The sequence below is a fragment of the Cibotium barometz genome, chromosome 60 (assembly GCF_041138505.1).
Source record: "Cibotium barometz isolate CiBa-2024 chromosome 60, ASM4113850v1, whole genome shotgun sequence".
In the NCBI taxonomy this organism is placed as follows: Eukaryota; Viridiplantae; Streptophyta; class Polypodiopsida; order Cyatheales; family Cibotiaceae; genus Cibotium; species Cibotium barometz.
The window spans coordinates 34,729,393-34,753,912 of NC_141105.1; the positions used below are offsets into that span (position 1 = coordinate 34,729,393).

A 24,520-nucleotide genomic window follows, 5' to 3' on the forward strand; every position below is an offset into this window, starting at 1 on the left:
TCATTACTAAAAGTAACAACTCAACCAATGCAAGAGGATGGTTTTTCAAAGGCAGTAAGGAGATATTTCCACTTGCACAATAGTGTTTGCCCACATATTATCCAAGCTTTCTTAACGTCTCACATTTTCAAACTAGTGCACTACAAAAATGACACTTATAAGAAAGGGCTCCTAATGAGTGAAGAGTACAATCTCTGGAATATACCACCATAGTTGTTGGGTTCTTAACATTCCGAGGAAGTAAAAATACACGTGTTATAGAGTGACATTTGGATTTAATACCTTTCACATCGCCACAAATGGCATTGCAAATAGATTGAAAATTATCAATAAGATCAATCTTATCTATAGGTAGCTCATTTAAATCAAAAGAAACACGGCCTCGTGCCATATCTCTATATGCCTGAACATTCTGATGTTCATTAATAGGTTCTTGAAGTATCGTAGCATTGACAGTTGCTATGTTACTCGAATCTAAGTGGATTCTACCATGGAATTCTCTATGCTCATCCTTATTTTCAACCCTTCCAAATGTTTCGATTCCATTTTCATTAAAGTACTCCGTTAAATTACCAACAATTTATTTTCAAATACAAGCCCTTGTTTGCGAACAATTACGACAAGGCACACGTGTTACATCCAAAATTTGAAGCCGACAAACTTGGTTCAAACTCAGGTATATACATCTCATAATCATCTTCAACCTCCTTCGAAACACAAAATAACAAATACTAATTTGCTTTTTACAAACATTCTTAACTTCAAATGGACAACATAATATTACCTTATTACACTTATTCTACTTCATGTGCCATTATCACACGTGTGATCCTATTCTCAGATAGACTCCGCATAATAGCAAACATGATGTAATTATTATTTTAAGATATTTATAATAGATAAGTGTGTCTAACATATACAATCCATCTCCTTATGACACTAATAAGAAAAAACCTCTCTCCGTCTCCAAAGAGAGAGAGAGAGAGAGAGAGAGAGAGAGAGAGAGAGCAAGAAAAAAATAGAAATATAAAGCTGTAAAGAATTTGAGAAAATATGAAATTCATAAATATCACCACGGAGAGCCGAATCTAGAAAGTTGCAATAAAATTTGTCTCTTAAGCAAAAACATCATTACTATCACAAAATCTCTAGGCAACTACCCTGGTTTTCAAAATATGTCTCGTCTTTTTCATAATAGCATTAAGTCGATTAACAGATATCTTTAGACTCAATACCTCCAAGCCTAATGTACGTACTTGCACTTTTAGAGAATCGACTTGTTCTTTACATTTCCTATTACATCCACCTAGGTGTTCCCCAATTTCAACATGCATATTTTTCATGAAAGAAATCATGTCTAGTTGATAACCTCCATGCAACCACTACTGTCAAAAACGCAATGAAGATGATGAGTCAACTCATCTCTTAGTGTATCTCCCCTTTGGGTGCCACTTCCACGGATCTCATCCCAAAAGGGTATCTAAGTACTCCTTGTTGCAAGCAACTTGATTTTTCTCAATGCGCTCGCATATGTCTAGAATAGTTTGTAGACGTTTAGAGCTTGGTTGTCCAGATGGAGACCTTGACCAAGCAAGGTGTTTTGCAGCTCGAACATTCATCAACTCAGGTAGGGTAGACAAAGCTTTGGAAGCATCATTTCGCAACCACTACGACATTTGAGCCGCTATTATCATTCTGGATCTCCAGTTGCTGAAATCCAAAATGAATATCTTAAGGCGAGTCTACAAACATCTCTTTATATCTTTGTTAACATATAACATAACTCTAATAACCCAACGGTATACCAACACTATATACATGTAGATACCTCGTTGATAGAAAAAGTACACAATGATAGCTCTTAGCGATACATATAATTATGTCTCTAAAAGTCTAGTATTGGCAAAACCGTAAAGAAAGTTCTTTACTTTTTAAGAATATTTCTATACTATTCTAAGGCTACTATAGTTTCTGTATGCTCTAAGGTTACTATAGATTGTATATTCTCCAAGGCCCATATATTCTCTATCTAGAACTCTCTCTACACTAACTTAGACAGCTAAGCATATCAATATTATAAATTGTATTTATACCCACAAGTAAAGTATTAGACGTGACAAAAATCATTATTACATTAACATTTACTATAAAAACTATCAATATTAAAACACTCGAGATAGAAAGAGAGAGAGAAACTATCTAAATGTGCAGTCTCTTCTCTCTCTCTCTCTCTCTCTCTCTCTCTCTCTCTCTCTCAACTAACCAAATATATGAACATTAAAAAATCTCTTTATCTATGCATTTCATATTAACTGCAAACACACAAATAGATAGAGACAAAAAGAGGAATTACAATAAAACTAACCTCAAGTTGAAGAGAGAATGGTATTCAAAACCACCAACTTTCCTGCTATCGTCCTTGTACTTGCCTCTACGCAATCACACAAAAACCAAAACAATATAAAACTTATGGTCTCTCTATTTTTTTCACCCTGTCATAATACGTTTCACACCAAATATAGAGAAAAAGATAAGAGTAACTATTTGTGTATTACATGTGTGTATTTATGTGTATGTGAGAGAGAGACAGAGAAATAGAGAGACAAAAAAAGAGAGTATAGAGAGAGGAGACATTCATCAATAATCTTAAGGATTATTACATTATGTTTACCAATTTTTCCTTAATAAAATGCACTTCAATATTTCCATCAAAATGGAACGCTTTTCCTCAAAGCTCCTCCATCTGCTACCCACAATGTAAAAGCCATCTAATCCCAATGTCTCTTTGATTAAGAGCAGCTTGAGATTGTCATCTAGCCTATAGGGATCTAAGACTATATAAATATATCGTAGATTAGCATCATCACATCCATCAAATCCAAGAACTTCCCATTTTGAGCTAGGTTTATATCCAAAAAAAATCCAATTGTGGCATCTCCTCAAAGAAGATCGTATCTAACAATTTATTATTATCATAGGTCAACTTTAGAATGTTTAATGACATGTCTCTGCATAAAACATAATCAAACTATACATTAATAACAATCAAGATCTTTGTTATAGTTAGCGATAGAGAGAGTATAAGAAAAGAATAATAGAGACAAAGACAGTATTTATATATAAAAAATACAAACTATTCAAATACCAAAAGCGACGTGCTAGCATCCATGGTCACAGAAGAAAAACACAACCATATTTATTTTCGAAAGAACTTATGCTTTGGGATACATTTAATAACTTCATCAAATACTTGTCATACTTGATCTCTATCACCAGAGACATTATAGTCAATTTCATAAATATCAATCAAGCCTAGACTTTCTTTAATATTTATTAGCGTAATATTTTCATCTAATTTTTTTAAATCTAAATATCTAATAATTTTAAAAGTATCATTCTATCCAACAACTTGAACCGACCATGCTTGGAGTATGAAAAAAGCGACGCTCAAGTTCTGTAGCCAGATTCACCCTTTCCTCAAAGGAAAGAGTACTCCTCATGTGCTAAAAAAAAAATACAAGTCACCTCTTTCATCTTTGTCAATCATACATACATACAAAGAAGTAACTAGATGCATGACTACTATGTGCGTGTGTATAAATCATAATTATAACTACTCTATATGCACAAAATCATAATTGTAACTACTATGTGTGTATACATGTGTGTTTAAGTTTGTACATTTGGGTGTTTATCCTTTTGTGTATGTACATGCGTGTTTGAATTAATACATGTAAGTCCTTACACTTTTCTCAGTGGGTGTGTGTGTGTGTGTGTGTGTGTGTGTGTGTGTGAGAGAGAGAGAGAGAGAGAGAGAGAGAGAGCACTTCTTCATTATTTACATCATAATTAATCAAATAAGATAGTAAAATATGTCTTTCTAACACCCTAACCATGAATATAAAGAAGTTGCACTTACTATTCCTCACTCCCCCTAGGTGTAAGTGCAACTTGGATTCTTATAAACCTACTATACAAAACATATAGCATAATGCATACTACAAAGTTAACGCACATACAAAATACATGCCATTCAAATCTTAATCCCACCTTTTATCGCACTTTAAAGGCAACAAACAAGCCACACACACGCACGCACACACAAAGTGAAACCAATCTCTCTCTCTCTCTCTCTCTCTCTCTCTCACCCACCCACCCACCCACACGCTTGCTATTCATACTATAACATTTTAAAAAACTCACCTTCAATAAAAAAGCTCTCAAACACACACATACACACACACTTCCTATTCAGATTACTAAAACATTTTAAAATACTTTCACCTTCAATAAAAAAAAGTCTCACACGGGGGGCACGCGCACACATGGATATATGTATGTACGTACTCTCTCTCTCTCTCTCTCTCTCTCTCTCTCACACACACACACACACACACACAAACTAATAAAATACATGCCATTCAAATCACAACCCCTCATAACCATTCATCACACTTTAAAGGCAACAAACATGCAAGGACACACACACATATGGGTATATGTATGTATACTCTCTCTCTCTCTCTCACACACACACACACCTACCATGATGGTCACTCTCATGTACATTATCACTACCATAAATATTACGTTTCAATCTCTCTCACACACACACATGCGGCCTACTATGATGGTCACTCTCATGTACATTATCACTACCATAAGTATTACATTTCAATCTCTCTCTCTCTCTCTCTCACACACACACACACACACACACACACACAAAGTTAATGCATGCCAAGGTCAAGCACATAAACATCATACAGATAATAAAAGTGTTAAGACAGATGTTTCTTGAGAGTTTCCTTTTGCTAGACAATAGACTAGAAAGGTCTTCATGTTATGCAACGGGTCTCGAAGCTTGGCCTTCTGCAAGCTTACAACTTCAATGCAGTTAAAAACCTCTCTCTCTCTCTCTCTCTCTCTCTCTCTCTGCATTGTGAAGAAGTGGGACTCCTTAGGCTGTTAGTTAAATAATGCTTTATATGATAGAAATAATCAAGTACATGTGAGGGCTAGGGATTCTTGCAAGTATTTTCATCTTCAACAATTCAAAAATTGGTAAAGATTTTCTGGTAGTTACTCAAAATACACATCAATAACTCTTAAGAGCTTCAAACAAAACCCATGTAACTGAAGAGTTTAAATGCAGCCAACTTTTGTCAAAAGTCATAGTAGATAAATAATTACACAGTAATAAATAAACAAATGTGTGGGCACATGCCCGCAGTCGATCTTTCTTGTCATGTCAAGTGTCACAATAGATAAATAATTACACAAAATATAAATGTGGGTGCACCACACTAAAAAAATGTGGAGGAGATTATTTTTGTCATTTGGAACCAAGGAGATTATTATGTCATTTGGAAGCAACACAAATGTGGTGGCATAGCAAGTCCATGATTGTTGGTAATTCAATAAGGTGGCTAGCTGACTTTTTCATTAATAATAATGGGCGATAATTTGACAAGAAAGATTCATTTGAAACTAAAGACACGTGCCTTGTAATTGCAATTTTACTTGCATACAAACTGGCTCTCAGTGATTTGCCTTGTAATTTTTTACACATTCATGATCCAGCTGTTCAAGACTGGATCAAGAATCGATTATTGATACACAATCTCAACCTTCCTTCGGAAGGAGCTGCCCATAAGAGCACAATGCAGGCACAAAGATCAACATTCTCAAAGAATAAAAAGAATGAGCTATAATGATACACTACACAAGGTCACTTGGTTAATGGAAAACTTGGGCTGAAGCATAGTATTCACTCTCCTTAAACACAGGCCTGAGATCTTCCTCTTGTAAGAATTGCAAGGGAAAGCGCACGAGCAGTCCTCGTATAGAACTAACAGACAACTCCACAGGGGACTCTTCCATGATAGCCATGCCCAAGTCGATTGTAGTGTGCCCAAGCTTTTCCTTCTCCTTGGCCAATGCCTGTCTCAATGCTGTCCTGCACATTAACATTGATGCAATTGACGATAAGCAAACCAATGGAACACAACAAATATCACTGGATTTGTACACTAGACATGGGAGATTTACCTGGAGTGAATAGAGTCATTAGGTATACATCCAAAAATCTTGTCATAAATTATCGTGTTTGTCTGAACCCAAAACCCAAAATGTTGTTAAATGTCTGAATGGAACCAAAAGGAAACGATATGATTCTGAGAACTTTTCCGAACTTCATTTTCCATTAATAAAAACATGATAATGCATTAATGAATGACCATTACACGGGATGGACAAAACATGATGAGAGAGAGAGAAAGCACCTGCGCAGTTGTCATCCATATGTGTTTGTATGTTGTCTCACAAATAGGATCCATCAACACGTTATTCTGCAAGAAGGTTTAACACAACAAAATAAGGAAAGCGTACATGAAATCTCAGTTTCACAACAGCACAGATCTATGTTGAAAATTATGGTGATGGACGGTGTTGTGTTTGAGGGGGAGTATGCACCTTAGAGTTTGATAGAATTTTAACGCCTAAACTGTAACATGCTAACTATGCCGAAGCATGATAACTTATGCTCAACGCTAAGCAATAAAGATTAATGCTAATCACATACGCATGATGACACACAGAAATAGAGAGAAGGAGAAGGGAGAGACTCTCTTTACCTAACCTACTCCTACCATATATTACTAAAAGAATGAGGAATTACAATGATTGCCAAAGATCCAAATGAGATCTAAGCCCAGAATGCTATGCATGAACTGAAGCTTACTGTCCTCTCCGCACCAATGGAAAACGCTTATTTGGAGGTGTACTTCGCTGATCCGGATGTTATGACTGCATGCCCCTGGTCTTGGCTGCCCAGAATGCCATGCATGAACTATAGCTTACTGTCCTCCACTGCGCATCAATGCAAAATGCTGATTTGGAGGTGTACTTGGCTTATCCAGATGATATGACTGCATGCCCTTGGTCTTGGCTCTCCAACCTGTGTCTTTTAAAGCTTGGAATCACCCTTGACTTGCCCTTTTGCAGGGATTTTCATACCAAGTCATCATCAGGTCAGCCAACCCTTTTTAGGCCACAAAAAGTCGTTAAGAATATCATAAAATGCCTTCACGTTGTGCCCAAAATATGTCCCACGTCGTGACAAAGGGTCTTGTTTCAAGGTTATTTGGGAGAAGAGGTGATCTGTAGGAGGATGAATTTAAAAGGGTAGATTCCAAGTGATGTAAGGAAAGGTAGCTTAGGGCTCTCTATGAACTGGACAAGTATGGGACCTTTGAGCCATATGATTTCAGCATTGAGAAGCAGCATGAAGCTGCAGTAGGAGATCTAGCAAGTAGCAACATTCAACGTGGTGTCTCTCTAGCTACAGTACAGCTTGATTGTGTTGAGATTAGGTGGAGCCAACTGTCCTTCAAGGGACAGGAGACACCCCAAAATGGGGAGTGCTACCGGCATCTATAAACCAACCACACGAGATTTTTTTTTCTTGGCTGAATTTCTTCACCAAAAGGCAAAGCTCTGACACCACTACAACATGTTGAAGCTTTCAAATGAGCTTAGTGCTCATATCATTAACATTATCATGAAGGAGCTCTTCTTTTTCCTCCAATCCTCTTCTCACCAATGGTTCTCTCCAATTTTTTACATGCCCATGTGTGGCTAGTTTGTGGATCCAAGTACCCGGGATCTCAGTTTCTTGCACATGTTTATGGCGCATTTGTGGACCGGAGTGCCTGGTATCCCAGTTTTACGATTTCCGATGTGCCAGGTCTGTATCCAAAAATGCTAGTGATGTACTTGTTCCATATCCAAGAAATTTGCTCATGACAAAGTGCACATGCATACATGTTTGCATACTTGAAACTGTTTTCGCATGAACTCTTTTTGTGTGTTTGCCTGCTATGAATGTCTAGTTCATAGGCATGGGACGCCCACCCATGGAACTATGCGATTGCCCTATATTCTTATGTGTTTTGTGGCCTGTGAACACGTGGTAAGTGCACTCAAAAACTCTTGTATTAGTTATTAAAACGTTTTGTAACGTTTATAACCTTTGTAGCTACGTTCACATTCATTTAAAATGGGTGGACATTGAGCCTGCAGAAGCTTCCTCTAATGCGCATATGCCGCCACCGCCATCGCCCTCCCTCTGTCCCTCCATCACCTTCGCCAGCACTTCCGCCTCCCCCGCCCTTATCTCCCACTTCCCCTTCCTTCGCGCTAATGTTGCCTGTCTACGCCAATCCCTGCCTTCTCCTTCCACTTTGCCTCCCTCCTTCGCCTCAACCCCCCGCCATTGCTCCACTTCTGTCTACTGCCCTCCATCGCCCACCTACACAGCCCGCCGATTGTGCACCACCCCCAGTCCCCTCCACTGCACCTCCTTCCGCCTCCTTTGAGTCTCTCCCCTCCTCCCGGGCACCGCCCACCCTCCTTAAATTCCGTGCTTCTACCTCTCCTCCTTTCACTTCCCCTTCCATCCACGCCTCCCAATCCTTTACTTCATCTCCCTAGTCAAATGCTGTCAACTTTTAGGTAGGTTTCTCTTTCGTTAAAGATTCGGCATCTTCTGGTCTTCGAACGTCCATGAGGACTCCATGGCAGTCGCTCTATCATCCCCGAATGAGGCAGTAGTCCCTTGCCTCTCTTTCTCTAAAGCAGACCTCTAGCTCCTCACTTCGATAGCCACATCTTTGGAGGCCTCCACCTTGGCCTACAAGATTGTGAGTAGACACCCGGCGTGTGGACAGTTTAGGGATCTGTTACAAGTAAGCCTTCTTGGCGAGCCTAGAAAGATCATTGATATTCATCCCTACTATGACACAGAGTTTGATTCACCTACAACATTGGACAAAGTCATGCAGCTAAGCCCCGTCGCACTGTGTCGGCCCAAGCCTTCTTTGCAAGGTAGCAGCATGGCTTCAACCCAACGTCCAACCCTCTAGCTAGCATCTCAAGCTTTCTCGTAACAATTTGCTTTCCTGGTCTCAAGAAGGAATACCTTCCTCTCCTCCTGGTGATAGGTGGTGTTATTGGGAGAGTGATGGAATTACTACACCCCCCCCCCCCCCCCCAAAAAAACCGCTGCTTGGGTTCTAGCTTGGACGACTAGGATTCCATCCCTTTGTATCTGCATAGCCTCTCCAGAGTCAATCCCTCATGCCATATTGCTTCCTTGCCTCTATGGAGATCCTATTCTGCAGAGTTGAGTACTCCGGCCTCCCAAGCCAATGCTACATTTGCCGACGGATGGGACATCTTGCTAGAGCTTGTCCTCGCCGTCAGTCCAAGAGAGCCCCCCCCCCCCCCCCCCCCCCCCCCCCCCCTTCTTCCTGTTTCAGATTCTCATTAGGGGGGTGGGGGGGTACCGGCCTCCAAACATCAGAGCATCACAGCTCGGCCTCGATCGATCCCGGTGTAGGAGAGTGGTAGACCGTTGGCCCAAGGTGGCACCACCATCTGACTTCCAGAGCAAAGCTGCGCCGCCAAGACATAGGAGGATACGGTTTTGTCAGAGAACCATTACGAGCATTTATCTCAGCAGCCCCTCGATGGTGATGCCCCTTGGTCCCCTTGAGGAATCCGCCTCCAGCCCCCCCTTTCTGGTGATCGTTGCCTCATCATTATCCCACTCCAGACACTCAGTTTACCACGAGGTTCTTTGACCTTCAGAGCCTTTGGCGGGCCCCGCCTCGTAGCCCTACCTCCCTCCCTCTCTCGACCCCCCACCTCAGCCCCCGCTCTCTACCCTGGCTTTCTCCCCTATAGCTCCCTTTGCCCCAACTTCGACCCCCCCCTCCCCCCTCGGTTTCCACCTCACCAGAGCACTCCTGCCGCCCTCCAACTGCGCTTGACCTGGGGCGAAGGCAGTAGACTAGTTTGATCCACCGTTTCACAGAGCCAATAGAGATGCCTCTCCGATGCGGGCTCTCCCTCCAAAGTCGCCAGACCACCCTCCCCCTTCCCCCCTCGAGTGTCGGGGCAACGTGTTGACTACACCTTCTTGCGATGCCTTCCTATCGAAGGAGCCGATATTGTCGAAGGAGCCGGTATTGTAGAAGGAGACGGTGGCTTCCATTCGTATGTGCGTGGTCTTACATCACTCTAGGCCTTCCACCCCAGACAGTGGTGCGATGATCTCCTCCTCCCCTTGAGTGCAGCACCCAAGACGGATTGGAGCACGGAGTTGATGTCTGATGCTACTCACGGGTAAGCCATAGAGCTCTCACACCATTTGCATGATCTATGTATCACCGGTTTTTTTTTAACACTAACAAACTATGGAGCTTCTGTAAACCGGCCTAGGTCTTCAGACGAAACCAAAGGGTGGTGCAAAAACAAACTTACACACATAACACTTCAACACCTTTGAAGATCTGGAAAAGGAAAACAAATAGGGGGAGCTAGAGTGCTCCTGCAAACAGTACACAAACACCAATTGGCCCAAAACACAGTGGCGCCCCTTGCGGTATTTCTTTAATTGATTATATGAGCTTTGATTACAATAAGGCTGGAAAACTCAACCGTCACAGTAGAACTTTAGAAGCCTGCAAAGACCCTGCATCATGGCTTCTTGTCCACTCGGCTTCCACAAACAAGTCCAGCCATTGTTCACATCAAAAGACTCTTTCACATGGAGTCTTGCATACAGAAGCTTTCTCCCATGATCACGGCTGCCACAACCATCCATAGCCTCTCACCCTATGAACAACAACACACCCTGACACATTCAGTGCTTCTGCATCACAAGAAAGACTCCCAAACTGTTTCCCAAAAGAGAACTCGCATCACAGCACAGCATACCATACAGTAGACACACCTGTACACTCCCTCTCTACCTTCCAAGGGTACTAACCATCTCTGTCATGGACTCCCGAACCCCTGTCTAATCAGTAAAACAAGGCTATACCAAACATGTGTCCACTCCTGTGACCGCTACCTACATGTGACCTATGTCCTAGAGAAACCCAAATACATGTTTCCACATGAAACAAAGACCTGTTTCAGTAAGCATTGGGTGACCCATTTTCCCATGAAACATCTATCTGGCCCAGCATGAAACCCATGTCCAGTTTCCACTTGAAAACATTCTCGGCACATACTCAAATGTCGTGCCAACACAACACACAAACAAAAGCGAGAGCTCTTACTAAATATGTCTGGCTGTATTCTACCCCACAACTATGTTACATAGGTATGCCCAAAACTGCAGGTCCCTTTTGTCCCTTCCAAGCAGGAAGAAAGCAATCTGCTCCATGGGTATGCACCCATGAGAGCTTGCGTCGCTCCCATGCCAAGAAACATAACCAGGTTACCTTGTACTTGCAGCCAATAACCCATGTACACTGTGTACTTGCAGCCAAGCAAAACAGCCTGTAAACAGTCTTTAAAAAGCCTCGGAATTGCTCATGTTCGTAGCAACATGCACTGCCACAAAACAATCCATAAATCCTTTCCAAAACAATCCTGAACCAAAGCAAAGAGAAGCTGAAAGTTCCATCAGTTGAACGCCATCGGCATGATGTCTATGTTCATGAGGAACCAGCCCTGGCCACCTGTATGTCCAGAGAAACCAGCCCCCTACCTTCTGCAAAAACACGCCCCCTCCAAAAAGCACCAGTGCTGCTGGCGTTTCATAGCAAGCAAGGGAGGGTAAGAGAAAGTACATCCTCCTGGTTGCCTCTGCCCAACCAGGAAGAACACACACACACTTCTCTGCTGCAGCCTGTCTCCTGCTGTTCAGCCAATAGAGAAGCGCATCCAGCCCTCTGTTTTCTGCAGTCCAGCCAGCCGGCCTATAAGTGCTGTCCAGCGTGTAAGTGCAGTCCAGCCATGAAGAGGCGCTCTACTTTTTCACCAACCAGAAAGGCGCATGCAGCCATCTGCTTTTTCACCCATAAAGAAGGAACCTGCAGCAGCCCGCCAGTCCCTTTTTAGAAGAGCTCACACGTGGCCCCCAGCATATGGGACACGTTTTCTTTCATAAAAAGGTATTATCAAGTTTTTAAAGGTTTTTAACATGGGGTTGTGAAAAAGGGACCTTTATAAAACCTTGAGTCCTTTTTGACTTCCAAACCGATGCCATTCACACTGTCCACCATGTCCCCATGCACACCTGCATACTGTCCAGAGAAAAATACAGGGTCGTGAATGTGAGGAAAGGTGGGGGGGGGTGGCGTGTCTGGAGTCTTCAGTGCTTGAGGAACTAGAACATGGAGATGTGTCTCTCCCAGTTGGATCTCCCAATTGTCTCCAAAGAAGAGCTTGCATGGGTAATGCGATACCAAAGGTCTCCCAATGTAGCGTTTATGACTAAGGGACCATCCTTGCACAAATACGGGCAGTGCATCTAGGGTGATAGGTTTAGGGACTCCTTTGTAAATCAAAATAGCCGTGTCCAAATCTTCTCCCTCGTACACAACTTGAGGATCTAACTGTCTGACCTACCTATACCAAGGATCTCCAAGTGATGTAGTAAGATTCTCTCATCCTACCAATCAAGTGCACACTACCAGTCTACCTTGCCAGATTTTTTAGGTCTCTCAACAACCCCATATGGAATACTAAGCGGACACGAAAGTTGCGAAGTATTGCGGGCATTTGGGATCTTCGTTAAGCAGGATTTCTGTTTTTTTATGAGCATTTGGAATTTTTTTCTCAAGTTTTTTTTTTGGGGGGGGGGGAGGGGGGATCGTACCATACGAAATTGTACGGTACCATACCGTACAAACCGTATGGTACGAATAGTTTCGTACCGGTACGAGAAACAACCCTACTCTAGCCACAGAGATTCAGAGGGGGAGATGGTGTCCTCAAGCCTAGAGGTGCTACTTTTTGTGTTTCTTCATGTTTCAGTGGCAATACCCCTTCCTCCCTCCTGCATATACTTGCATTGTGAGACAGGTGGAGCCCAGAGTATGCATATTCCAAGGCTCGGAAGAGTGGCTCCACATGGAGGGTAGGATTCATGCCCATCTGGTGCGGCTTTGCCCCAAGACAGATTGTGACTACTCTCCGTCAAAACCCACGCCCAAGACTCTTCGAGTGGAAGGCAATTCTGACAGTTTCGCCTCCAACAGATCTTAGTTATGAGGATTGTTTCATGGAACATTCAAGGTTTGGGAGGACCGCACTGCATTTAAAGGCACGGGATCCTTAGAGAGGAGCTTAACAAAGCAATAGTTGATGGGCCCATCGACATTCTCTTCCTCCAGGAGCATCATCTTTCAAAGGGGTGTACCTGCTGCTACGGGAAGCTCCTGCAGGCATGAGTTACACCTTCTGGCCCCATGCTTTTAGACCCTCTAGAATACAAGGTGGAGTAAGCATTTCCATCAACGAACAGCTTATTGCTACAGTAGTTGACTCAAGCATCATTGTCACTGGGAGAGCTCAGTGGGTGACCATCAAGATTGGAGAGGACAGAGTGGGCCTTCTAAACGTATATGTGCCGAATGCCACAAGCAGCAGATCCACTTTCTGGAGTACAGTTTGCGAGTCCCTCCCACAGGCGGATTTGTGGTGTGTGGGTGGAGACTTCAACATGTTAAGAGTCAAGTGAGGAAAGACTCAGAGGTGGCATGGCTACAGTTTCTGGCACAAAGTACTCGGCTTGGGAGAAGTTGATTTTGGCTTTGATGGGACAGGACCCTTGGCATTTACCGGAGTATGGTCTTAACCTCGAGAGTCTGTGCTTCTCAAGATCCGAGAGGAGTACAAGCCCTAACCTGTCCAGATTAGACCGGTTCTATGTAGATGACTAGGCTTGTGGACGTGGTGGCACGATTGGTATTCTGGCAGGCACTACTTTCTCCGATCATGCACCAATTATTTTATCCCTAGAGGCAAGACAAACATTTGAGCATCCGGATCCCTAACAGCCTCATACACAACTCCAAGATACGTAGCATGATAGAGGAGATTTGGGAGAGGTTGGACATTCACTCAAGATCAGCCGCAGGTGTGCCTTGGAAGCAAGCCTTGGAGAGATCAGCAGTTTATTACAAGAGATAGCACAGAGCAGATTGGCTGGCTTTTGAGAGAAGGAGAGGAGCATCCATAGGAGCCTTTCTTCCTTGTAGCACCTTCAGGAGATGTTCACAAGATAGCCCATGGATTGAGGCCCAGTTGGTACAGAGCTCAATTCTATCGAGGAGCGAAGGGTGGAGTACAAATACCATGCCAGAGCCTCCTTTTCGACCCAGGCAAGAGACAAGGTCACCAGCGATTTCTTTGAGATAGCAGCCTGTAGGAGGAGATGATGTGCAGGATGGGATTCCCAGAGAAGTGGGTGTGAGGTGTTTCTGGACTTTACTCGGCTTCACACAACCACGTTCTCATTCACCGAGCCAAAGGCAACAGATTTCCGCTCTCGCTCGGTCCGACAGGGCTGTCCACGAGCACCCTACTTATTTCTGTTTAGGCCATGAGTAGTTTTCTCTCCGCTCAGGGGACAGGGCTCCAAGGGTTGCGTCCTCCCATCCGAGGGTAGGAGGAGCTACTTGATGCCAGCAAGGAGGGAGACCTTCTAGTTGGACCATGCATGATGTGTTTCCTGTTGGTTGGTTGAAGCATTACTACGGACCTCCTCCCACAGATGTCCAAGATGAACCAGAACTTGATATCCGACAAAGCCAAAGTGATGGTTCGAGAACAGATCCTTTAACACCGCTTCAAGCATGGATCCGGCCATAGGGGGCGTCAATTCCTCGCAAAGTTTCGGGACCAAGGGACACATGAAGCAATTTGGCTCGACAAGAACTTATCCAGCATTATTGATGGACTATTTGGAGGCTATGCAGCTTCCGTCAAGTTAAGCAGAAGGGGATGTCACGTGCGTCCCACACTTGGATGCCATGTGGCCATATTTGTATAGCAGGTGCAGGTCTTAGAGTGGTAACTTGCCCTTTGTGAGCCCCTGTCTAGGACAAGTCAGCCAGGGATCCATTGTAGAGGCTCATGATAAGGTGTGCATGTCCTGCACATGAAGGTCAATGCATATCCCACGTCTGTCACCCTCTCGAATGATGTAGAGTACCAGGCATTTATTAGGTGGCCAACCAGATGCACGGGCACCAAGGATAGGTATGCCTGTAGGAGTCTGTCTCAGGGACAGCCATGGAAAGGAATAATCACCTAGGGCTTAGGCCACCCTGTAAGGCACTTGGGACAGCCTTGTTGAACCCCAGGAGCATAGTCGGCCAGCTACATGCCCCGTCAGCCAGCTACAATTAGTCGGCCAGCAGCATACTGTCACACGCGGGAAAAGATCCACATTAAATGCTGAATTGACAAGTTGTGTGCTGAAATAAACAGGCCGACAACCTCTTTTGAGTGACTCACCAGCATGTTTTAGGCCTATGTAAGCATGGGGCAGCGAGAGTCATAAACCATCTCATATTCTCCAATTGCTGAAAGTCCAGGGCTCTAGACAAGTCCAGTGAAGGGCCAAAGCAAGGTGGAAAGGTGTAGATCAAGGGATTAGTCTTCAAGCTGAAGGATATCTCAACCAAGGGAGCTGTCCAAGTCACGTCAGTTCTGTCCAGGCTATTTAGCAGACTGCCATTCTACACATTGTTTTGTTTTGTTTTACGAGCTGAGGTTTACATGGCACATTCTACACATTCAATAAAACAAATACACCATATGTAGTGGGGGGGCCTCCATAGGGTATTTGGGACCCAATACTGTGTTTCTGTCTTCTGTCTCTCTCTAAACTCTTAGCTTCTCTACATTGTGCTATTCATCATCAAGAACCAAGGGCTGAAAGTATTTATCAAAGTATAATCCTCATCTGTAAGCTTCCACATGTTACAGGGGACCTCCACACCAGCAGATCCATGCAGTTAAAAGTAGCAGCAGCACCCCATTCACACAGTCACCTGTGCCACTGGAAGTGTAGGTGAAGCTCAAAATACTCACCATATTCATCAGCTTGATATTTTCTCTGGTGGCACTGATTTCAGCATCTTTCAGCTCTTCTAACCTGTGCATCCATTCTTTGGGTTGTCTCACAGTCTCTGCAGCAGTCAACAGCGTGATGAAACAAGCGACTATATCCAGACTTCTTCTGCAGCAGATCAACCTCCGCATGGTGCGCACTTGAAATTCAAACAGTAAGGGTGGCGTCCATATCCATAAGGTTTTTATTCACACCACCCCAAAACAAGAGGGTGTTCGCATGCACAAAATAGGAGTACAAAAAGACATCACTACGGTGATTAACATATTAATCTGGGCCCTACAATGCATCTTTTACGACAAACTCTTTGGTGATGGATCCTAACGGCTGCATCAGTGTCATTGGCATTCATCAATATATCATCTATCATTTTCAGGCTTCGATTTTTAGGATTTTGTGTGATGAAAGAGAAGTGTGAGTTTGAATGGGTGCTCTGCCTAGATTGCTTATCCAAATAGTTGTAAACATGTGCTTTGAGGTGTATGGAGAGCTAGTTTGGGCTCTCGGGATCGTCATGGACGAGTAAATGTGTAGAGCATGGCTCCTACCTTGTGTGTCAGTGAGGGTGGCCAAGTTCATAGACCTAAGGCACTAGGGAGGTCCGTTTGAGTCAGGAACTCGAAACATGGACTCTAGCAGGCACCAACGTAAGGGAAACTCTTCACCAAGGGGGAGACGAAAAATGTGGTGATGGACGGTGTTGTGTTTGAAAAGGAGTATGCAACTTAGAGTTTGATAGAATTGTGTAAAGCCTTGTTCAAAGGTTATTTGTAAGGATGAATGTGAAAGGGTAGATTCCAAGTGATGTAAGAAATGATGCAGGCTTATGGATGCGGGTAATTGGTGGTTAAGTTGAGAGAGAAGCTCGAGGATGGGGGTTGAATATGGATGAAGAAGGTTTGACAGGGTTATGGGTGGGGTGTTGGTTTGAACAGGGTAAAGCGGTGGGTGGGGTGTTGGTTTGGATAGGGCAGAACAGTAGGTGGGGTGGCTTCGGGATCACTCACTGCTGCCAAGGTTGGATTTTTATCATGGGGATTTGCTCTGTCACCCAAACTGCCAGAAGAGTGGGCCTCATCGGCTTGCAAACCTTCTTCTCTAGAAGGCTAGGTTCTTCTCTAATTGCCTTCTTATGAGGGATCTTCAAGGTCATCCTCTTCATCTACAGGCTTGCGGCTTCTAAAAAAGGTATAGGCCAGTTATGCCTTGTCAATGGAGATGTCTTGTGGATGTGACCACATGGGCTGATTGAGAGAATCATCGGCAGGTAGAGTGATTATAGGAGATTTGATGGAGATATTAGGGGGGAGAAATTTGGATTTGGATGCTCTTTTTGAGCTATATATTGATGTACTCCCATCCTCATTTTATAGTGAATCTAGTTAATTGCAATCAAGTGTGTTTTTCGCCTTAATTAAACAAGGCTTTCAAATTCTTCCTTGATCAACCCTAGCCTCTTCAATCTTTAAGTATCTAGACTCAAGTCAATGTCCTCCAGAAAAACTGCAAACATGCACAGAAACTTCACACACAAGCATGGTCATACTCAACTGTGTATGCTGCCACCTTGCATAAGATTTGCCTTCCATTAAAGATCAAAATGCAACACACACACACACACACACAGAGAGAGAGAGAGAGAGACCTCTGATTGAGCTAGACCCAGGTGCTCTGCCCACAATGACATCCGCAATGAATGGGCAAACTTTCCGGCTTGCCAAGGCTTGCAATCCATGTAAGAGTCAACGAACTCTCGGTCTTCAATAACAACAGCCACCTGAAATATCATGTGAATGTAAATCCAAAAAACCTTTACATTTGACTGTTTTGAAAAGATAAATATCCTAAAATCAGGTTCCAAACATAATAAAAACCATTGTGCAGAGAAACTGTCTAGTGAATGAGGAATTACAGCACCAGTAAGTAGGGGGCTTCAACCAATCTCCAACCACATAGTACTAAGAGCTGAGAGGTCGAGGAAAGAATACAGCCCTTATCCGTTTTTCTTGAACCAATTCCTCAGCCTGCACCCTCTGGGAGGGCCCAATCCACAAGGTCATATGAATTTCACAAATCAAATGGTAGAATTGCAAAGGGCTGATTGCTCTCCTTGACTCGTTCCATTGCCTCCAAAATGGAAAAACATCACCAAAAATGCCCGCCTGAGAACCATGCTTCAAGTCCTCCAACCGAAGATAGAGATTGCAAGATGTTCGAAGAGCAATATCTTATTGGAAAATCTATGTGGTGATACCAGGTGCAATCCTTAACACCCCCCTATGCCCCCTGGTTCCGAATCCCATTCATCCATGCAGACTGTGTCAATCCTTGCATGAATCTATCAACCCTCCATCAAGAACCATACGCTGGAACAAATCTGAAGCCTTCAATCAGGTGACCCCAATCGCTAGCTCCCCCGTCTCAAGACCCTACGCACTGGCTACCTACCACCCCCATCCCCCTTTTCACTGCTGCCTCCTGCATTCCCAACCCCTCTGCACTGCTCTCCTGCTCCCCTTTTTGCCTGTGCTCTCCTGCCTCTATGCATTGCTTCTCTGCCTTTCTTATCTACCAAAGCATCTGTTTTACCCATTTCTTGATTTTGCACCTCCTCTTTAATGTTTTTGCTTGACCACTTCTTGCCGCCCAAGGACAATCATGGCAACCACTCCTTGTACATTTGAGGCTAGGTTTATGCCTAGAGCAGCCCTAGTGTAGGTACACTTACATTATAAGAGATTTATGGGCACTTAGGGACATGGGATAGTGTGAAAACCTATAAATATTAATAAGTGAGCTTTTACTTTCTTATAAGATCCCCATGCCTATGTAAGTGACTTAAGGGCTCATAAGTGCTATGGGGTCATGACCCAAGCGGCCTAGACCTAGGTTCTAGCCCCGACACCTCGGAGGGGTGGGCTGCAGTGGTATGGGAATTGGGATGCCGTAGTTTAGTGTAGAACATGGTTGTGGTGTTGACTAGCCTCTACCTAGCCTAATGGCTCAGGGGTTCTAGCCAACACCTTGGAGAGGTGGCCTTTTGTGGTAGGGAACATCGTAGTTTTGGTGCAGAACATGGTCGCGGTATTAGCCTAGCCTCATGGCTCAAGGGTGCTCCACAGGAGCTATGGTTGGGAAGGAGCCGCCATCAACTAATCTACATGTTTTTTCTTGTGCATTTGTATCCATCCGGAGATCTAGTGGCAGTTTCACAAGGCCACCCTTAATTGCCCCTGATAAAAAATGGACCTACAACTCCTATTGTCCTCAATAAACTCTTTCCCTCGTTGGCAAAATCACTAGCAGTAGAGCTCCAAGAGACCAAATTCAGGATTTACTGCAAGCCTCCCTCCTCCGCAAACAAGGGTACATCTCCAATGTCGAGTTCCTTTTGCACAGCGTACAATCGGTTAGGTTGTATTCGCAGATAGAGTTTGGAGTAGAGCCCATCATGATACAATCATGAGATTCTCCCTACAATTGAGCCGTAACTAGGCTCCTCAACTTCCTAATGGTTTTGAAGAAGTGTGAAACACAGGCTATAGGGGCTTGAAGCGGTAAATGGCCATGGCTATGTCATGAGAGAGAGAGAGAGAGAGAGAGAGAGAGAGAGAGAGAGAGAGATGAAATGAAATGAAATGATATATTAACGTCTTCAGAATCCCCCCCCCCCCCTCCTCAAGGGATTACCTCATATTGTGTCAAGGATAATTCTAGGCTCATAGTTTCTCATACCAGTTATGGGATCCCAAGGGTAGAGTACACTCAGGATCAGGTCATAGACTCACAACAGAAAACAACACACAAAACAACACATAACTTGGACTTTAAAAAGCCCTTGAACAAACACATAGACATTTGACATACACATGACAACACACATTTGTGCTCTGTGATACCACATTTATGATCACCACCCCTTGATACCAACTTCGCCTGCTCATTTGGTGGCTCAAAGGTTGAATCATTACACAGAACAGATTTTTCATCTTACACCCCGGAAAAATTAGAGTTTCCCATATATTAGGTGTTGTAGCAACTCTCCAATGCTTGATATATGCCGTCAATTTCGAAAAATGTTGGGGGAGTTGAGATTCATGCTTCGATTAAGTAGGCTTTTGCAGAAATTGAAAAAACCCTAAATTTTGCAAGACATGAAGGTCCTAATTAGATGTTTTTCACCTTTATTTTGAAAAGCCCCAAATCTAATTTTTTGATCCAGGCTCTTCTCTTCATGCTGACAACCAGTAGCTACTACCTCACATAGGGGGGTGCGGCAAAAGTTTCAGCATTAGCATTAGCAGCTGGTACGGCTGCTCTGTGTGGGCAGCAGCTCTGGTGGAGAATGGCGGGTAGTAAAACAACCAGCTGTCAGTCAACAGCAGCAGACGTTAACTGGCACACAGTTGGGCTGAGCAATGGCTATATGGGAGACAGCAAGTGGCGTAGGTCAGCAGACGGCTGCATCAAAGAGGGGTGTACAGCAGCAACGGCAAAGAAGGGGTGTGAGTAGGGGCAGCTCACACGCACAGCATTAGTAGGGCATATGCGCAGCTGGTGCAGCCGTCGGGCCTGAATACAGGTAGAGATGACTTAGGCTCTGATACCAATTAATGGTTTTGGAGAAGCGTGAGACAGGCTATGGGGGCTTAAAGGGGTACATGGCCATGGCTATGTCATTCGACAAAGAGAGAGAGAGAGAGAGAGAGGAAACTTTTATTAAAGTCTTCAAAAAACCACTAGGGTCTCTGAGTCAAAAAAGGTGTTACAAAGTATCCAAGTGTTACAAAGATCCTGGTAAAACAGAAAAATAAAACACTGGAAAAAGACTACTAGCTACAAATACAAGTAGCATCCTCCAGAACACATCATCAGGAATACAATAGCACAATGACCCAGGGTCCAAGGAACATCAAGCTAGGGTGGCTGGTGGAGACGTCTCATCATCATCCTCACGAATTGTGTAAAGGGCATCGTCCACATGTTCTGTGTGGGCATCTCTGTATTGCTACAGCATCTCTTGGACTTGGAGCTGGCGGGCGAAGCACCTATGCAACCCAGTAGGTCTTGTGTGCCTAGCTTGCTGCATCTGAAACGCCTGGTCTACGGTAACCCCGGGGAAACGGAGAGGCTCCTGTGTGCACTGTCTGACTCGTCTGAGAGGTGGGAGGTCTTGGGTGGGTTCCTCTCTCAGCCGACAACGCAGTCTTCCTGGATGTGGGAGAGAAATCTCATGATCCGAGGCTGCGAGGTATCTGTGCCGAGACACCGTTGGCGTGATCCAAGCACCTGGTCCCTGTGTCTACGCAACTCCAAAAGGTACAGCCCAAGACAATGCTGATCCGGATAGTCAATGAGTCTAGATAATGGCCCAAAACCCTCTTTGAACAAACAGTGGAATCTCCCAAGTATCTCATAATACACCGGGAATCTGCAAACATAGTGCTCCTCAGTCTCCACCTGCAGGGAACAAAGTGTGCATATGCGGTCCACTCTATCAATACCCTCAACTCTCCCCGTCTCCACTCTAAGCCTGTGTGAAGAGACCCGGATTAAGCTATCCTCATGGCATGTGGCATATGACTGAATAGGTAACCAGGCTTCTGAATGAAGCCATCAGTTGTAAGCCATAGGAAAACCTCTCTGTAGAGTTGCATCTTGGTCCCAAGCTGCTCGGGTGCCTGCCATGCGATATGGGTCTCCAGTCATGAGAGGTCAGCTCATATGAGGCGGTTAATCTCCTAACATGTGAGAGGCAAGAGGGGGCATCCAAGCTATAGTTGAAGGGTGGAAGGTGGTCAATCTGGAAACCATGTATCTGGAACCATCTCAACACCCTAGCATATCATGAAGTGGGCTGACCATCTGTTGCGAGTCTCCGTGATGACTCAAGTGCTAAGCGTGGGAGTCTATCATGGCCCAGGGTGTAGATCCGCTCTATATATGTCACTGTCTGGAAGAGAGCCTCTACTACCAAGGGGAAAGCTCCAAACTCTGCTATGACAACCTGGTGTGGTACTGATGGTTCGCTTCTGATCATCCTCGAGTACATCATGACCTGCAGCCTCTCCACCTTACTCCACTCCATCCACCCAAGGTCTGGTCCCCAGAATGCTCCTCCATACATAGCTGCCGGTGTCACCAGAGTGTCAAAGAACCACCCTTTTGTACTGGGCTCCTGGAAATGGGCCTGAAAACAGTCTCTCTCTAGGCGGCGGGCTAGGGCTGCATATCACCTCGTGAGGCGGGCCAAGGTAGCTGGTTTCATGTTGAAAATGGGTCCCGTGAATGTGACTCCAAGATAAACATATGAGTCCACAACCTCCACTGTGTAACCCCCATAAACAAAATTCCTGGCACTCATCATGGCTTTCACTGCAGGCCTCGATGTGTTAAAAACCATAACCTTGGTCTTGCTCAGATTCACTATAAGATCCCGTTGCTCACAAAAGGCCTGCAAAGCCTCCAGATAGTGTTGCAATCCAGCCACCGAATCTGAAATCAGCACCATGTCATCGGCACATAAGAGGAGAGGTATCACTATAACATATAATGTGGCTTCTGGACCCCCTAATCTGTCTATAAAATCACTAAACTCATCAATGTACAATCCAAATAGAGTGGGTGAGAGAGGGCACCCCTGTTTCACCCCGATAGTGCTTGTCACCATGTCAGACAGCCCTCCTGGTACTCTCACTCTTCCTGTTACAGACTCATGAAGTGTTATGACTCCCCAAATCATCTACTCTGGCAAGTGGAGCTCTTGGAGCCTGTGAAAGAGGCAGGCCCTTGGTGTAGTGTCGAAAGCCTTGAGGAAATCCACAAAGCAACAGCAAATCTTGCGCCCCCCTGCTCGGGCCTCCTCAATAATAGCCCTTGGAGTGAAATGTGATCAAGTGTAGAGTATGTTCTCCGAAAACCAGCCTGTAGCAAGGGTGTGACCGATCATGATTGTGCGCTAATTGTTAGGGTCAAGCGGGTCCCCAGCCTTGTGGATTGGGATAATGGTGTTGGTGGTCCAAGAGGGTGGGAAGCCTTGGCAAAGGGCTAGGTTAAAGAGATCGGCAAGGAAAGGGGCAAGGGTATCACAGACATGGGAGATGTTCTCAGCTAGGAGGTCTTCGTGGTCCATGGCTTTGCCAGGCTTCATCTTTTTTGTGGCTTTGGTTACGTTTTCGATGGTGAACAATGTGGCTGAGGTAGGGCAATAGATTCGGTGGAATGGTGTTGGGAATTTGGTATAGGGTTGGAGCATGCCTATGCCAAACGGTTGGGTCTTTGATGGGAGTAGGAGATTGGCGCTCGAGACGTTTCTTCCAAGCCTCCTCACTATTCTTGCTAAGAAGCAAATGATAGAACTCATCCTCTCATTTGATGAGAAAAGCCTTCTTCCCTCAAGTGAAGCGTTGGAACCTCCTCCACGTTTGAAGGGCGGTGATGTGCCCCAATGCTTTGTGTTGGAGGATGCTCTTTCGTACTGCCCGGCATTCCTCATCATACGAGCTATGGTGTGGCATGGATCCACAAGGGGCTTTGAGGAAGAATGATGGCTGGTGGGAAAAGAGTTACTGGCAGCATCGTGTAGGTCAGAAAGCTGAGTAGTAACAATAGAGAGGGGGGCTGAGAGATCAATAGTTGAGAGGTATGAATCAAGGTTGGATTGGTAGACTCCATCAAGGGCATGATCAAAGTGTACCTTAATGAATGATGAACCGGGGTTAAGGGCTGGCTGCTTGGGGACAGAAATGGCTATGGAGAAGGTGAGGAATGCATGATCGGCAAGAAGGGGTGGCAGGGAGATATGGAAATCATGAATGTAACGGGTCAAGGCCAGGGAGCCCATGAGATAACCCACCCTACTGGAACCTCCTTTATAAGGAAAGCAAGTGAGGTGACCCGAGGCTGGCCATTGGGCCATCCCATTGAAGATGACCAGCCCATGTGCTGATCCCACCTCTAAGAAGAACCTGCCAAAAGCTGTGACGGGACCGACATCCTATGACACTCTCTAGAAGCCCATCTCTTGCATATCCACATCTCGTAAGAGAGAGGGAAAGTGCAAATGCAGAGAGATTCACACGACTAAATGATGTACTTGATTAATTTTCAATCAAGTACATGTACCTTTTATAAGTACAAAGGTTCTCCTCCTGGCATCACTACTTATGTCACATCACATACAAATATCTAGATATTATTTATACCCCTCTTAAGAGGTGGCTCACACCTACAACAAAATAAGTGGGTGTTTAGTCCTTTGCTAGAGGTTTCTCACACACGCAAACACATATTCAGGCTTAATAGCCTTCCACACACAGAACCACGCTTAATAGCCTTACACACAAACATACTACCACATTTATATGAGTGGGTTCACACAGGTAAGACCTTGATTCCCAACACTTCCACCACCCTCCACAAAACCTCCATTGGCAACTCTTGATTGCTCGTCTCGACCCATCACATTAAAAGTGGACTTCTCTGAGTTATTTGGCCAGTGTTACATATGCCGTCGGATGGGCCAAATCCTACGGTCATTTGCCTCCAATGCAAGCCAGAGCAACCCCTAAAGACTCCGCC

The 24,520-nt window shown here is 44.4% G+C and overlaps 1 protein-coding gene across 3 annotated transcripts in view; it reads right to left on the reverse strand.

Moving 5' to 3' along the window:
* Positions 1 to 5,483: 5,483 nt before the first annotated feature.
* The window catches only part of PLDP1 (phospholipase D P1), a 105,079-nt gene continuing 86,042 nt past the window's right edge, over positions 5,484 to 24,520 (reverse strand). For all 3 annotated transcript variants that reach the window (XM_086794393.1, XM_086794391.1, XM_086794392.1), the window contains 4 exons: positions 17,586 to 17,717; positions 6,285 to 6,350; positions 6,052 to 6,113; positions 5,484 to 5,959 (listed from right to left, as the gene is read on the reverse strand). In XM_086794393.1, the coding sequence (XP_086650519.1) occupies positions 5,740 to 5,959; positions 6,052 to 6,113; positions 6,285 to 6,350; positions 17,586 to 17,717 (480 nt within the window). In that variant the 3' untranslated portion in view covers positions 5,484 to 5,739. The remainder of the gene's footprint in view (positions 5,960 to 6,051; positions 6,114 to 6,284; positions 6,351 to 17,585; positions 17,718 to 24,520) is intronic.